Source organism: Lithobates pipiens, unplaced genomic scaffold (assembly GCF_037356315.1).
Source record: "Lithobates pipiens isolate NorthernLeopardFrog02 unplaced genomic scaffold, aLitPip1_a1.2 Scaffold_1, whole genome shotgun sequence".
Taxonomy (NCBI): Eukaryota; Metazoa; Chordata; class Amphibia; order Anura; family Ranidae; genus Lithobates; species Lithobates pipiens.
This window is the reverse complement of record NW_027507685.1, coordinates 103158306-103171127: the sequence shown is the minus strand read 5'-3', so window position 1 is coordinate 103171127 and position 12822 is coordinate 103158306. Positions and strand designations below refer to the sequence as shown.

Below are 12822 nucleotides of genomic sequence, written 5' to 3'. Positions count from 1 at the left end.
GTATCGGTGTCAAGAATAGTGCCCCATCATTGGTATCAGTGTTAAGAATAGTGCCCCATCATTGGTATCAGTGGGAGGAATAGTGCCCCATCATTGGTATCAGTGGGAGGAATAGTGCCCCATCACTGGTGTTAGGGAATGGAATGGTGCCTCATCATTGATGTCATTGGATGGAATGGTGTCTCTAGGGCTGGATAAAGGCAACCAAGGGCCACAGACCTTTGCTATAGAAGAAGAGTTACCAATATGTGAAATTTGACCGACCCACGTAGGTCCATGAAAAAGTTATGGACACGTTTGCATTACTTTCTGTATAGTCCTTGTATTAAGCCTTCTTTTTCTGTTGGCTGTGTAGGTTTCGCCTTTCTCCCAGCATGGAGCCTTCAAGCAACGTGGTGGCTCTCGAATGGCTGGATGTTCAAGCAGCTATAGGAACCAAAGTTTCAGATTATATCCTCCACCATAAGAAAGTAGACGAATACACGGACACAGAGCTGTACACGGGTGAGATGATCACTGGTGGTGATAATGCTATACATTTGTTCATGGCTTACAAAGAGTGCTAGGAGAAGGATCAGTGGTACCCAATGTAGAGCAAGCAAAGTGCCCTCCCACACACACACAAGCTGAGTCAGATGAAGTTTCCACTGCCGTGTGGTCGATGGTCAGACTAGCAGATTTAGGCTTGGTTCACATCTGTGCGCACATATTGCCGGCAGGGCAGCCCAGTAATTTCCATGGGCTACCCTACCTACGAGAAGAGCAGGAACAGAAGTCCTGCTATAGTGCATCACATTGCTCTGTGGGTAAGCAATGCGTACCACATGCTGTGATGTGAACCTAGACTTGGGACTCCCTACACTGGTCGTAAAGCAGCAGCTGGCCATCGTTCAGGAGGTTCTACAGCTACCTCCTGACTCTGTGCCGCAACCACGTTTGGCTAGTAATCGTGGTGTGGGACTCAATAGAGGACAAATTTGACCGGGGGGGGCTTCCTATTTCCTATCAACCTTTGCAGCGCAACTTAAAAGTCAAGGGGAACCTAGTTCCTCTACGGTTTCTCGCACACAGCTATCTGATTGGATGCTGGTACCCCAAGTGACTTTGGTGGCTATCTTGGGTCAAGCAGAGCCTATTTCAAAAACTCTGGCTATATATATATATATATATATATATATGTGTGTGTGTGTGTGTGTGTGTGTGTGTGTGTGTGTATATATATATATATATACACATATATATATATATATATATATATATATATATATATATATATATACATATATTTATGGTTCAGAGCCCTATGACCGATACGTATAACGATGACAAACAGGGTTAACATAAACTTACCACTTGAAATAGACCTGAGGGTGTGCCCTGGTCTAACGTACGGTATACCAAAATAAGGGGGCATACCCTAGATAAGAAATGAGGATTAAATGAAATGAACATGAAATGAAGTGAAATGAGTACTCTGTGAGGAGTATGATGCCTTGAGAAATGCCCTAAAAAGGGGATGGGAGGGTGGGTATTGCACACAGGAACCGACAAGGAACACAGCAGAATGGGCTGATTAAATACCCCTCCGGGCTCCTCCCATAAATTCCGGCCACCGTACTGGCTGATAAGGAACACAGCTGAACGGGCTGATCAATTACTCCTCCGGGCTCCTCCCATAAATACAGGCCACCATACTGGCCTTTCAACTTATGGTTCAGAGCCCTATGACCGATACGTATAACGATGACAAACAGGGTTAACATAAACTTACCACTTGAAATAGACCTGAGGGTGTGCCCTGGTCTAACGTACAGTATACCAAAATAAGGGGGCAAAAACATACTGGTAGGGAACTGCTCTTTATCGATTGAGTTCGATCACTGAGTGAGTTTAACAGATGCCTGAGCTTATTTCCACCTGAGGATTGTGGCTGTACTGGGTGAAGCAGGCAGACTTCTACCTGCCTAGCTATTCAATGACATAGTCTGGGGACCCGCTGTTACCGATTCTGTAAAAGTGGATGTCTACGCTGGAGCTTACTTGCTGCTCTTTGAAACCGCTAGGGGAAGTACGAAGTGATCTTTGTATCAGGCTAAGTAGCGTCTACATAGCTCTCGGCCCGCTGGATTACCGCAGGTGATCTTTCCAGGTCACACCTGGCTGCTTGTAGGACCATGCTAGGGGAGAGAACAAACGAGGGGATAGTCAGGATGGTCGGAATACACTTAAGGATGTCACCCGTTCGGGTAAGCATTTGTCACCGACCATCGGTTGGATTTCCTGGACTTCACGAAGCACGGTTCAACCAGCGTGGGACATGAATAAAGAAGGTTTGCGGGGTCCGGCAAGGACAAGAAATGTTGCCTGCCGGCTAGGTATAGCCGAACAGTGTTATGGGATAGGCAGCTGGGTATGACAGTATGAGGGAAAGGCCAGTAACTGCCTGATGTTGGAGGTTTCATAGGAGAGGTGTATCCGGAATTTCTGAAGGCCCTCCAGGCCGTCTGGTAGTTTGAGCATGTTGCGAGAAAGTGAGACGTTTACGAGTTTGGTCGCTGTTTGTAGATATTGTACTAAACCGAGGTTTAGGTGAGACCGACCAAGGACAACGGCTGACACTGGATCGGCTACAGTCAAATACGACAGCGCATCCGCTACGAGATTGCTCTAGGCCAGGAACAATGTATAGTCAATTATAACGACAGCTGTACCAGCCTACCCAGGCAGGACATGACTGCTAGGGATTTAGACCTATCTTGCAATAATCTCAGCTGGTTGCCTGATGGTGGCCAAAAATTGCAGCGAAGCCTGTGATGGTCGCTACATCTGTCCCTAGCTGGGGTGATAGGGGCAAGATGGACGGTATAAACATGATATACCGATCTACGTAGTACGGAACCTCTGATATTGAAAGATCCGTGGCATCCAGATTAAGGGTCTGACAGGGGCCCTGAATCTGGGAGGAGAAGACGAGGATGCATGACATAAAGACCAACCCTGGGGAATGACCATATTGCAGAACTGAGCATACCCGAAACAGACTGAAGCTGCTTCTAGGTATACCCCTGTGTGTGGGTGAAGTGTTTGAAAAACTGACCTGATAGGGTCAGCTTGTCAAGGGGGAAACTGGCGTGCGAGGATGTTCTACATGTCCCTAAAGATGGCAGTTGTGATGAGCAAGCGTCTAGCGTTGGCTACGGGCAGATGTTTCTGGATACCCGTTAGAGGGGATCTTACTGTATGGGCCATCAACAGACGGCTCACCGGGGTCCTGTAAGGATAGAAATGTCGGGTGCTGGCTAGATATAGCCTGACCGTGTTATGAGAAGAAGCCAGCTGCGTGTGGCAACGCGACCTCTGGTGTAGGACGGAAGCTGAACTCAACTGCCCAACGGGAGAAATGAGCGTCAGGGATGGCGAGTGGCGTAGTCACTGGGGCTAAGTGGCCAAATGAGTACCGCTGAAAATGATGTGAGGCTGCGTGCCAACAAAATGCATGCAACGATCACAAGTTATGCTAAGTTGCACGCCTAGCCGTGATAGCAAGTGTTGCGCTTAAATGTGTGCACACAATGATAGCAAGGGAGTTAACGTCACTGGAGATGTGTTTGTGGTGGCTGGACTCGGTGATGTCGCAGACGTCCGGACACAGGGCTGTGAGCAGTATGACCTGAAAAGGCTGAATAAGTTATGCCAAGATGCGTGCTTGCTACGATTGCAAGAAGTTATGCTAGGATGCGTAGTTAGCTAGGTTGAAAAGACAAAGTCCACCCAGCCCACGACAAAATCAACAATTTAGACGAACAACATTGCACAACCCGACACACCCAATGCTATCCCCACAGCTGATCCAGAGGAAGGCAAAAAACCCCCGCAGAGCATGCTCTAATTAGCTACAGCAGGGGAAAAAATTCCTTCCTGACCCCTCGAGCGGCGATCAGATTTCTCCCTGGATCAACCTACCTACAATATAGCACCCCGTTATACTACGTACGTTAGGAAGATATCCAGGCCTTACCCAGCAACGCACTGAGCCAGCCAGAACTGCCTGCCAGCAAGGATAGTACTAGGTTCGTGCCTGGGGCTTGCTAGCGACAACTGCAACGTTTATGCTAGGATGTGTGCTAGCAACTATTGCAAGAAGTCTATGCTTGGATGCATGTTTGCAACGATTGCAAGAAGTTTATGCTTGGATGTGAGTCTGCCACGATTGCAGGGAGTTATGCCTAGATGTGCTTGTGATGACTGCAAGATGTTTGTGATCGGATGCGTGCTAGCAACAAGCTTGCACAGAGTTGTACTTGGAAGCGTGCGAAATGAATCCGATATGAACCGGATGTAGGTGTGAAATGAATCCTATGAATTGGTTATGTGATAAATCCGACCCAACGATCGTGGAGTAGATGACAATGAATCCGATATGAATTGTTGAATTATACCCATAAGGCTGAAAAGACGGGTGCGGATTAATGCGTTGCTGGTTTGAGGGATTTGAGTTGGTAAGCGATGAATATGTGGAATGAAATAAATGAAATGTTTGCCATGATATAGACAAGAATTGGTATGTTTATGATCAATGATGAGTTGGAACTGCGGCGCACAGAACAAAATGAGGTCAAGACACCTGGGGCATGCCTAGATGAATCAGTGCATGGAGGGTGCTGCTGGACTTGACTGACCTGTAAACACAAAGGCAAAACCAGTTGAGGATTCCATACCTGTCATAGACAACTGGCCAAATGGTGACTCCTAATGGGAGTGGTGAGCTTTGAAATGAAACGAAATGATATAAAAATGAAATGAGACAAACAAACACAATGAAATGTTTTTTTTTTTTTTTTTTTTTTTTTTTTTTTAGATATATATATATTTTTTCTTTCCCCCCTTTTTTTTCCATTATTATTATTTCTTCCTCCCCCCCCCCCTTTTTTTTTTTCCTTTTTTTGAAATGAAATGAGACGAACAAACATAAATGAAATGTTGCCTTTGATGAGAACCTGCCATGACAGAAGCGCAGCTCGGTCGTGTCACAGGCGCCACTGACAGCGAGCCGGACTCTGGAGCATGTACTGAAATGAGGCAATTAGTGAAATGAGGCCAAATGAGCATGGCCCCCCGTCCAGAACCCGAATTTGTAAAACAACTGGGTTTGAACCGAGGTGCAGGAGGTGTCAGTGAGATGAGTGAAATGAGTGAATCCGCCATGACAGAGGCCCGAATCGCCATGCCGTAACTTTGCGACTGAGCACGAAACGGACTCTGGAGCATGTACTGAAATGAGGCCAGTCCTGGGGCACGCCGAGACGAATTAGAACATAGGTGTGACTATTCGTGTCGGAGCGTGATAGGTGAAACGAAATGATACCCATGACAAAGACAGGGATCAACGGCTGCGCTCAAGAATCAACGGTGAACCCTGTCTCTGGAGCATGTACTGAAATGAGGCGAAGCAGCTGGGCACACCGGAACGAATCGGTGCACATAACTGCGACAGGATTCGAATCGGAGCGTAATAAGTGACATACCATGACAGAGACCGGAATCAACGAGTGGCCCACCGATTCGGTAAAGAATCCGTCTCTGGAGCATGTATAGAAATGAGGCCAAACAACTGGGCGTACTGAGGCGAATCGGTGCATCGATATAATGCGACTGGATTCGTAACGGGGCGTGATAGGTGACCAGAAATGATATGCCATGACAAAGACAAGAATCGAAAACCGTGGCTGAACCTGCGAATGATTCTGTCCCTGGAGCATGTATTGAAATGAGGCCGACAACTGGGGCACACCGGAGCGAATCGGTGCATCGGAGATGCGACTAGATTCGAATCGGAGCGCGACTCGTGACCGAAATGAAATGATTGAAAATGATTGAAATGATCGAAATGATTGAAATGATTGAACCTCTCCGGTTAGTTAGAATTTAGGACGTCTGTTTGGGAATTTTCGACCCGTGATTTGGTCGGTATGCGGAAGGTTTGAAAAATGAAACGCTCGATGTGGTGTCATGAACGAGTGACCACGACTTCTTTCGAGAAGAATGAAAATGAAATGCAATGATTAAAATGATTAAAATGAGCCGGTTAATTAGAATTTAGAACATCTGATTGGGAATTTCGACATGAACCGAACGAATCGGACGTTTCGGTAGAGACCAGTGATTTGGTCAGTATAGCGGGTTTGTGAAATGAAATGCTCGATGTGGTGTCACGAACGGATGACCACGACTTCTTTCGAGAAGCAAGGAGCACAAATGTTTAGAGGTAACGGACGCGTGAACGATATCGGAAAAATATGAAGGTGATATTTCAGTGAGTGGTTCGTGAGTACAACAGATCACAGTTTAGTGACATGAATAACATGAAATGAGAAATGGGAGCCGAAGCCCTACCCGTGACCGCCGAACCAGATGCGTTGCACGATACCGGCAAGTTTTCGAGTGTTGCGCCTCAGACAATACACGAACGCTCACGACGGCAAAACCGACTGTAACACGAGGATGAAGACAGGACTTCAATGAAGACGGAACTCACGAACACTGCACTCCTTCTATCGAACGGTCTCGAATAGTCGGCCCTAGATCTGTGGTATTGCACACAGGAACCGACAAGGAACACAGCAGAATGGGCTGATTAAATACCCCTCCGGGCTCCTCCCATAAATTCCGGCCACCGTACTGGCTGATAAGGAACACAGCTGAACGGGCTGATCAATTACTCCTCCGGGCTCCTCCCATAAATACAGGCCACCATACTGGCCTTTCAACATATATATACACTACCGTTCAAAAGTTTGGGATCACCCAAACAATTTTGTGTTTTCCATGAAAAGTCACACTTATTCACCACCATACGTTGTGAAATGAATAGAAAATAGAGTCAAGACATTGACAAGGTTAGAAATAATGATTTGTATTTGAAATAACATTGTTTTTACATCAAACTTTGCTTTCGTCAAAGAATCCTCCTTTTGCAGCAATTACAGCATTGCACACCTTTGGCATTCTAGCTGTTAATTTATTGAGGTAAGCTGGAGAAATTGCACCCCACGCTTCTAGAAGCAGCTCCCACAAGTTGGATTGGTTGGATGGGCACTTCTGGTGTACCATACGGTCAAGCTGCTCCCACAACAGCTCAATGGGGTTCAGATCTGGTGACTGTGCTGGCCACTCCATTACCGATAGACAGGGGCGGACTGACAACTCATGGGGCCCCCGGGCAATAGGAGATTATGGGGCCCCCAGGCAATCAGAGATTATGGGGCCACATAGTATACACAAACACACACACAGTATAATATCACACACACAGTACACACAGACATGTTTCTATTGGCTGAGAAGGTACTGGAGAGGTGGGGCAACTATAATCTTGGGTTTTACTGAGGCTGGCAACCCTGATGGGGCCCCCTAGTGGCATGGGGCCCTCGGGCAGTGCCCGAGTAGCCCAATGGTCAGTCCGCCCCTGCCGATAGAATACCAGCTGCCTGCTTCTGCTGTAAATAGTTCTTGCACAATTTGGAGGTGTGTTTAGGGTCATTGTCCTGTTGTAGGATGAAATTGGCTCCAATCAAGCGCTGTCCACTGGGTATGGTATGGCATTGCAAAATGGAGTGATAGCCTTCCTTATTCATTTATTTAATGAAGATGCCAGTTGGGGACCTGTGAGGCGTCTGTTTCTCAAACTAGAGACTCTAATGTGCTTATCTTCTTGCTTAGTTGTGCAACGCGGCCTCCCACTTCTTTTTCTACTCTGGTTAGAGCCTGTTTGTGCTGTCCTCTGAAGGGAGTAGTACACACCGTTGTAGGAAATCTTCAATTTCTTTGCAATTTCTCGCATGGAATAGCCTTCATTTCTAAGAACAAGAATAGACTGTCGAGTTTCAGATGAAAGTTCTCTTTTTCTGGCCATTTTGAGCGTTTAATTGACCCCACAAATGTGATGCTCCAGAAACTCAATCTGCTCACAGGAAGGTCAGTGTTGTAGCTTCTGGAAGGAGCTAGACTGTTTTGAGATGTGTGAACATGATTGCACAAGGGTTTGCTAATCATCAATTAGCCTTCTGAGCCAATGAGCAAACACATTGTACCATTAGAACACTGGAGTGATAGTTGCTGGAAATGGGCCTCTATACACCTATGTAGATATTGCACCAAAAACTAGACATTTGCAGTTAGAATAGTCATTTACCACATTAGCAATGTATAGAGTATATTTTTTTAAAGTTAGGACTAGTTTAAAGTTAGCTTCATTGAAAAGTACAGTGCTTTTCCTTCAAAAATAAGGACATTTCAATGTGACCCCAAACTTTTGAACGGTAGTGTATATATATATATATATATATATATATATATATATATATATATATATATATATATATGTGTGTGTATGTGTATATGTATGTATATATATATATATATATATATATATATATATATATATATATATATATACGTATATATATATATATATATATATATATATATATACATATATATATACATATATATAGCCAGAGTTTTTGAAACAGGCTCTGCTTGACCCAAGATAGCCACCAAAGTCACATGGGGTACCAGCATCCAATCAGATAGCTGCCTCCCTGTGTGCGAGAAACCGTAGAGGAACTAGGTTCCCCTTGACTTTTAAGTTGCGCTGCAAAGGTTGATAGGAAATAGGAAGCCACCCGCCCCCCATTCAAACTTGTCCTCCATTGAGATCAAGGGTCCCGCACCACGATTACTAGCCATATATATGTGTGTGTGTGTGTGTATATATATATATATATATATATATATATATATATATATATATATATATATATATATATATATATATATATATATATATATATATATATGGTCAGACTAGCAGATTTAGGCTCGGTTCAGATCTGTGCGCACACGTTGCCGGTAGGGTTTCCCATTAATTTCCATGGGCTCCCCTACCTATGAGAAGTGCAGGAACAGAAGTCCCTGACCCCTGCACTGCGCCAAACTTCTTGGTGTTGGGGCACCATGAGGTTTGGCATACAAAAACGCACTGCAGTTGCCAATTGGTGGAGCTGCCAGAATTAATGACACCACAGAAGGCACTTTTAACATTGTGGGAACCATGCCACAACCACATTTGGCTCGTAATCATGGTGCAGCCCCCTTGATCTCAATGAACAAGTTTAACCGGGGGGAGGGGGGTGCTTCCTATCAACCTTTGCAGCTTGATTTAAAATTGGTGTAGCCATGAAGCAAAGCATCTGGCCACAGAAGGTGCACAGCCCCATTAGGCTGTTATGTTACAATTTAGGTGGGCTGCCAAGGGGCAGTAAAACCATGCCTCGTTTTTAATCTTTTTTTTATTATTATTATTTTGGGCAAAATGGCCCAAGGCAGCCCTGGCCTAAGGCCCAAGGAGGGCTCCACAGAGACATGGACATGGGAATGTATTTAACAGTTAAGAAAGGTACTAGTTGCGGGCTTGTGCTTCAAGTGTTGCTACCTTAGAAACTTTTGTATGGATGAGTGAGCTTGGGGTGGAGGAACTTGACTGGCCTCCACCTCAAGTCCAGATCTTAACCTTTGGGATGAAATAGAGCGGAGATGGCAAGCAAGGCCTTCACGTCCAACACCAGTGCCTGACCTCACAAATGCTCTTCTTGAAGAATGGTCAAACATTCCCATAGACACATTCCTAAACCTTGTGGATGGCCTTCCCAGAAGAGTTGAAGCTGTTATAGCTGCAAAGGGTGGGCCAACTCAATATTGAACCCTACGGACTAAGACTGGGATGCCATTAAAGTTCATGTGCGTGTAAAGGCAGGCATCCCAATACTTTTGGTAATATAGTGTGTATCGGTATTTTAGAATGAATGCAACTTTTTGAAGAGCTTTGAATTCTTAAATAGTCGTCATCTATCTTTTTACACTTTATCAATAAAATTAATTTATTCTTTGGAATAACATTTATGTTTCCATTCTCTTCGGTTTCCCTTCTGTTTGTTAGGGGAGTCCCTGAGCCTTACTGACGATTTATTGTCCGGATTGGGTACTGCTTGTATTTCGGCCGGTAGAAGCCATGGTGGATCGACGGACAAAAACCTCTACTCCGTCATCTTCAAGTGCTTGGAGGCCGACAGTCTTTACAAGTAAGATGAGACGAGGTCTGACACGCAATATTGAGAGGGGGGATTATTAATTAATTAATATTTGCCTCTAATTGTCCGTAGCTGATGCTCTGCTTTGTAAGTCCTTAGTAGGGATGAGTGAAAGTGTAAGTATGAATTAGGCATGTGCAATTCATTTCGTTCCAAATTCATTTTTTTTAAACTAATTTTGACAAATGAATTAATTCAGAAATATCTGAATTAACGAGAACCGGTTAACACATTTTTCTGAATATTCAAAAATAAATACGTTTTTTTCTTGGTACAAAAACACAAAATTTTTTAGCTTAATAATTTTAGAAAAAATTTCCCACATAAAAAAAGCAGTAAAAAATGAAATATAAAAAAAATTGAACCAGAGAGTGTAAAAATAATAATCAAATACACAACAAATTGAAAAAAAAAAAACACAAATACGAAGGCTAATAAATAATACAAATGAAAATACTTTAAAAAATAAAATACACCCTGTAAAAAATAAATAGAAATAAAATGTTTTTTTTTTTTAAAACCAGTTGGGCTAAATTTTACAGATGGCAAAATTGGTCATTTTGCAGCTAAATAATTCTATTAATCATGTCTTGTTCTGATATGTATTTTGTGTCCTTTATATTTATGAAGAAGGGATTTCAAAATAATTTACTATTAATTTGAGTAGTAAAATCATCTGGCACAGCCTAAAATAAAGGAAAGGGTTTTCAAAACTATGTAAAAAAAAATTAAAACTTTTTTCCTTAATTTTTTTTTCATTCCACTGATCAATAACAAAGGTTCTCTGCTATCACACAAGCACATTCTGAGCTTTTATTTTACTTTACTATTTTACTCCTCTACTAGCTGAAGGGAGACCACCCCCAAGGCAGGGGATGATGGAACCTAAGGGCCACACATCCTCCCCCTAGACTAGACTTCAGGGTAGGTTCAAGGACCCACACCAATCCAATTCTTGATAAAAAAATAAACACAATTTCATGGTCAGGGGTCAGGTTCAGAGACCAGTAGCTATAGCAGTAGAGAAGATCCCACCGGCCAGCAGGATAGTAGTAGGCCCACCTGGAAGATGATGCGGGCTCACCCAAAATGCGGGGTCTAATCACTAACCAGAGCTCCTGATGGTGGAGATGGGTTTTTCTGTGTGTTAGTACCATGGTGGTCATGGTCCTCAGGATCATGCCACCAGGAGGTAAGCAAGCTGGGGTCCAGTAATAGATATAGGTAGGAATTGATCAAAAGTGTAGTCAGTAAAAAAGCCAAAGATTGGTAACAAGTGGTTGCAGGTTAGGATCAAGTAGAAGGATAGTCGAGGAACAAGCCAAAGGTCGGTGACAAGAGGCTACAGGTTGGTATCTAGCAGAAGGGTAGTCGAGGAACAAGCTAAAAGTCGGTAAAAAGAGGTTACAGGTAGAAATCAAGTGGAAACGTAGTTAAGGAACAAACCATAAGTCAGTAACAAATGGTTGCAGGTTGGGATCAAGCAGAAGCCTAGTTGAGGAACAAGCCAAAGGTTGGTAAAAAGTGGTTGCAGGTAGGGATCAAACAGAAGCATAGTCAAGGAATAAACCAAAGGCTAGTAACAAGTGGTTGCAGGTTGGGATCAAGCAGAAGCATAGACAAGGAACAAGCCAATAGGCTGGTAAAAAGTGGTTGCAGGTAGGGATCGAGCAGAAATGTAGTCAGGGAATGAGCCAAAGGTTAGTAACAAGTGATTGCAGGAAGAGATCAAGCGGAAGTGTAGTCAAGTAACAAGCCAATGGTCAGTGACAAGTGGTTACAGGTTGGCATCAAGCAGAAGCGTAGTTGGGGAACAAGCAAAGGTTAGTAACAAGTAACTGCAGGTAGGGATCAAGCGGAAGCGTAGTCAAGGAACAAGCCAAAACCTGCTAACAAGTGGTTACAGGTTGGCATCAAGCAGAAGCGTAGTCAAGGAACAAGTCTTCAGGTAGGTATCAATCAGAAGCGTAGTCAAGGAATGAGCCAAAGGTCAGCAACAAGTGGTTGCAGGTAGGGATCAAGCAGAAGCGTAGTCAAGGAATGAGCCAAAGGTCAGTAAAAAGTGGTTGCAGGTAGGGATCAAGCAGAAGCGTAGTCAAGGAACAAGCCAAAGGCTGGTAAAAAGTGGTTGCAGATAGGGAATTAAGCAGGAGCATAATCAAGGAATGAGTGAAAGGTGGGTAACAAGTGGTTTCAGGTTGGGATCAAGCTCAAGCATAGCTGAGGAACAAGCCAAAGGTAGCGGACAACAGCAGGAAAAAAAAGAGAGAGAGATTGTCTTGACAAAGCTTAGTAATCTGGCAAACAGGAAGTGCCAAAGCATGGCTTAAAAAGGAAGTTCTTGGGAGGAGCAAAGAGTTCAAGGTTCATCAAAGAAGAGACACTGTCAGACAGCAGAGGTTGAAGGCTCAGATCTAGGTCCTGACACACCTATAAGTACAAAGTGATATACACATGAAGAAAATAAATAAAAATAAAAAAAGGTCAGTAATGTGTAGTGGCAAGACCTTGTGGCCTGGTAACGAAAATTGCCTTGGTCAAAAAGCCTAGCCCACGAGGCACTGTGCAAAAAAAACAAAAAAAACATGTAGTGTTGTGGCCTAGTGTCCGTTCTCACAATGGGGTCCCTTAGTGATGCTTGGAGCACCCTTGGGGGCACCACTCCTGAGAAGTC

The 12822-nt window shown here is 43.9% G+C and overlaps 1 protein-coding gene across 3 annotated transcripts in view; it reads left to right on the top strand.

Annotated features, from left to right (window-relative positions):
* The window catches only part of ASTN2 (astrotactin 2), a 661578-nt gene that overhangs the window by 627047 nt on the left and 21709 nt on the right, over positions 1–12822 (top strand). For all 3 annotated transcript variants that reach the window (XM_077468007.1, XM_077468041.1, XM_077468112.1), the window contains 2 exons: positions 356–504; positions 9998–10139. In XM_077468007.1, the coding sequence (XP_077324133.1) occupies positions 356–504; positions 9998–10139 (291 nt within the window). The remainder of the gene's footprint in view (positions 1–355; positions 505–9997; positions 10140–12822) is intronic.